This window comes from Saccostrea echinata, unplaced genomic scaffold (genome assembly GCF_033153115.1).
Source record: "Saccostrea echinata isolate AGI-Se365-2 ecotype Australia unplaced genomic scaffold, CSIRO_AGI_Sech_v1 ptg000058l, whole genome shotgun sequence".
NCBI lineage: Eukaryota > Metazoa > Mollusca > Bivalvia > Ostreida > Ostreidae > Saccostrea > Saccostrea echinata.
In genome coordinates, this window is record NW_026889807.1 from 5,983,782 (window position 1) to 5,987,434 (window position 3,653).

The 3,653-nt window shown below is 30.2% G+C and overlaps 1 protein-coding gene across 1 annotated transcript; it reads right to left on the reverse strand.

Annotated features, from left to right (window-relative positions):
* Positions 1–591: 591 nt before the first annotated feature.
* On the reverse strand, positions 592–3,063 carry LOC133174603 (CD209 antigen-like protein E). The gene is made up of 4 exons (XM_061309704.1): positions 3,045–3,063; positions 2,256–2,347; positions 1,096–1,183; positions 592–771 (listed from the first exon to the last, which is right to left on the reverse strand). The coding sequence occupies exons 1-4, from the start codon at positions 3,061–3,063 to the stop codon at positions 593–595; spliced, it is 378 nt and encodes a 125-aa protein (XP_061165688.1). The 3' UTR covers position 592.
* Positions 3,064–3,653: the final 590 nt, after the last annotated feature.

A 3,653-nucleotide genomic window follows, 5' to 3' on the forward strand; every position in this document is an offset into this window, starting at 1 on the left:
ATATGTATTTTTTAATGACACTCGTAATAAATTTTACACACAGTCACTGATTGCAATGTTCTTGTCAACATGACGTCATCTTGGTAAAATCTGATGCCATTTTTTGCAGTGAAAGGCGGATCAAGTTTATTTTTTTCTTTTTTCAGTAAAAAATGCATTTTTTTTAAATTAAAATACGCTATTTCCAGGAAGTCAGTAGAATATGAATTACAATGTGTAACTTTTGTTTAATGCCATTATTTCATTATCAGGAGAAAGTATTGAATTCATCCTACCGTGCTTTTATACAGGGTTCAATTCAATTCAAATTCAATTCAAAAAAGAGTTTGATATACTATGTTATTTCAATTAATATGAAAGTAACCTTATGATACAATAGCTTTACATAAATGAATTCAATTTTAAAAGGTATATATTAGCACACTTCTTTATTCCAATGATTTGTTCATAGTTCGCCTTAACAGTGCAACGTAATAACAAAACTTTTTTTTTTCAAAAGGGTAACACGATTTTTCTGTTGAAAAGTTTGACAAGAAACATTAATGTGATTAAAATTATGTTTTATTATCAATTATATTTTCTTTTTCTCTTTTCATTTTTTACATGCATAGTTCAATCTGCTACCACATGGTGCATCGTTCATCCCTCGTACAGACACGGCATAGGTAAGACAGTGTTCGATATTTCCCGCGTTATCCGGCTGTCCTGCTGCACAACGAGTATAATAAAGTCCCTCGGCATTGGATAAATATAAAAACTGCCTTTCACGTTAAAGATCACTTGCACCAAGCCAGACTTGATCCACTTCACCTTTAAATTGATGTTAAAATTTTAATGAATATCATTTAATTTTCTATATGAATAGTTTGTCTGGGTGACAAAAAAGCTTAAATAACTCTTCTCCCTAGATGAATAATGAAATTCACAAAAGTATCAGGAATAAAACAATTAAATGATTCATATTTCAAATAAAGCAAACTTTATTATTTAATTGAAATCTTATTACTCTCATTATATCTACATGTTTCAGCAGTACTTAAGTCAGTGTTAAAAACATTAAAAATGTAAAAACACCATACATTTCTAATAATATACCTCGTACTCGGTTGTGAAGATCAAACCATTTCTCTTCCTTTGCATTTTGAAATTCCACCAATTCTGCACCCAGGTTGTAACATTCCGTCTAAACATGTTTAAAAAAATATCTGTTTTAGAAAGATATTATCGGGGTAACAACTGGATGAAATTAAAAAAAAAAGTGATGTACAATAATTACTGTTTGAAATATATACTTTATTATCCGTCTAGTTAAGATGGCTGAGTGATCTTGGCCATTTTTAGACCACATGTGTATTAACAGTTTATGAAAAATGATATTTTGTTACAAAGAATTGAAATTGCAGTAAGTATAATAACTACTTTGTTTGTTTCGGTTTTTCTTTACTTTAAGTAGTTTATGAAAAAAAAATCATGGTTTGGTTAATTCTTTGACCATTCGATTCCCATATTTTATTAATAATTGACAAACGTTGCAATCATTTTATTACATATTTACAGATAATTATTTTTGAGAAAAAAGGAGAGAAAACAGATGTCTTTGATTTGTTATGTTTACCAAAAAAAAAAAATGTATCAGATTATGATTTAATCACCAAAATCAGAATATGAGTATTTTCTTCTTGAAAACAAACTCTTTAAAGGATTTGTAAACCAAATATAACTCGTGAAAACTTTTTTCACCATTTGTAAGTTTGCACTACTTTTTTTATACGTCTCTAGGAAAACTTTCATAAAAATGTATATAAAAGGCACATATTTCATGGTAAGAAGCATTTGCAAGTAAAGGAACCATTGCGGGTATTTCGCGTAAGCGGTCTTAAAATGTATAGTCTACAGCATAATTTGAGTTATTTGCATTTTGAATTAAGTATAAAAACTTTGTTTTATTGTCATAAATATTCATTTAAAAATTTGTTGGGCACCCGACAGATCTAGACCTAGTTGAAAACATTTTGCTTTATCATCGAAAGGTTATTAAATTACATTAATCCATACTATTAAGCTATATATAACTAAAATAACAAGCGTACTTTGACTTTCCAGAAATACATGCAATTCCTTTAATTCTTTGACACAGGAAATATAAAAAAGGGTGTTTAAATGATTCATTTGTCTAAGTCTTCGGGACAGAGAACATGTAATAACTTTTGATTGAGGAAGAAAAAAAGTTGATAGAAGTTCATTCATGATCATACCATTGCATCTTTGAATGTAGATTTAGATTTTGAAAAGTAATAACAACTCCCATGGAAGGTGACCCATCCTTTCTCGCAAGGTGTTGTGGAAGCTGAACGATTTTAAAGTAAAAGCAACTTTTCAATATGCAACACAAAATGAACCACTTATGATTTTCGTTTTAATTGCCCTTCAAATGACAAACGTATGCATCATATATTGATCATTTATGTGAATATGAAAATCATACAAGGGTTCAATAAAAAAAAGGTTGTAGACACAATGATTTATGGGAAACTATAAACTTGCCGTTAAAGAATACACACAATATCAATCCATTAATCAAATAATCAATCAGTCAATCAACCCTTCAAAGGCTGCTACTATTTGAACAGCATCTAGCCATAATTTAGTCTCTTTTTGGTGAAATCCCTGCCTGAATACATTTTTAAACACAAGAGTGCTCCAAAATATTGAAGTCCGTTGCAATTTTTTGCACTCATTGATTACCCTTTTTTAGCGATAAGACAGCAATAAATTTTCCAATTCAATTTTCAATTTTTTTTTTCAAAAGAAGTTCGAAAAATATTGTGCAGTCCCTGAAACTTTCTACTTTCCCATTTTTCAGTTCGTTCACCGTGCATTAAGCGTGCGTTCACCGTTCGTTCACCGTGCGTTCACTGTTCGCTCTCCGTTCAGTTTTGCATTCAGCATTCACCGTGCACTCGCGTTCACCGTTCACAAAGCGTTCACCGTTCGCCCTCCGTTAGTTCACTTTGCGCTCACCTTGCGTTCAGCGTTCACTTAACGTTCATCCTTCACTGTCATTCGGAACTCCGAAGTGAAAGGACATCTTTTTTGAAAGTAAGGATTTATAGGTTTTGAAATTAAATAATTAACATTTCGTGTTTAAAGGATTATTTTTTCATAAAAAAAAATATCTACAATATGTTTTATTATTATTCTAACTAAGCTGTTACATGTTGGTTATTTGTTAATTAACTCTGGAAAATAATTGTAAGTATGTACCTTTGTAGAACGATGCTGAAAAAATAAAATTTAAATACGGTCAATATAAAGATACTTAAAGCACTGCAACATTTTGTTGTTATGTTAAATACGACAAATCGTTAATGGAGAGATAGTAATCTATGTCAATTAATTTACCACTACGCTGCATTTTTTTCTGCTTTACATATATTAAATCTATTGTTAGAGAGAAAAAATTCCTTCCTTCCTTTACACTAACTTTATATGTTTGCCATTCGAGATTAATAAGGCCCCCCTCCTTTTTTCCACCTAAATTGGTTACATAGTCAGTATTTCCAGTATATTTTAATTAATATTAGAAAAAAAGTTAATGCGTTTTGTACCAAAAAATTCAGTCTCAATACAAACATGCATCTAAATACGTCATT

What these genes read in the sequence shown, in the direction of transcription:
- LOC133174603 (XM_061309704.1), bottom strand. An exon ending in CTACATTCAAAGATGCAATG is followed by an intron (nt 1,184 to 2,255) that starts GTATGATCATGA and finishes AAACATGTTTAG; the next exon opens with ACGGAATGTTACAACCTGGG. An exon ending in TCTTCACAACCGAGTACGAG is followed by an intron (nt 772 to 1,095) that starts GTATATTATTAG and finishes CAAGTGATCTTT; the next exon opens with AACGTGAAAGGCAGTTTTTA.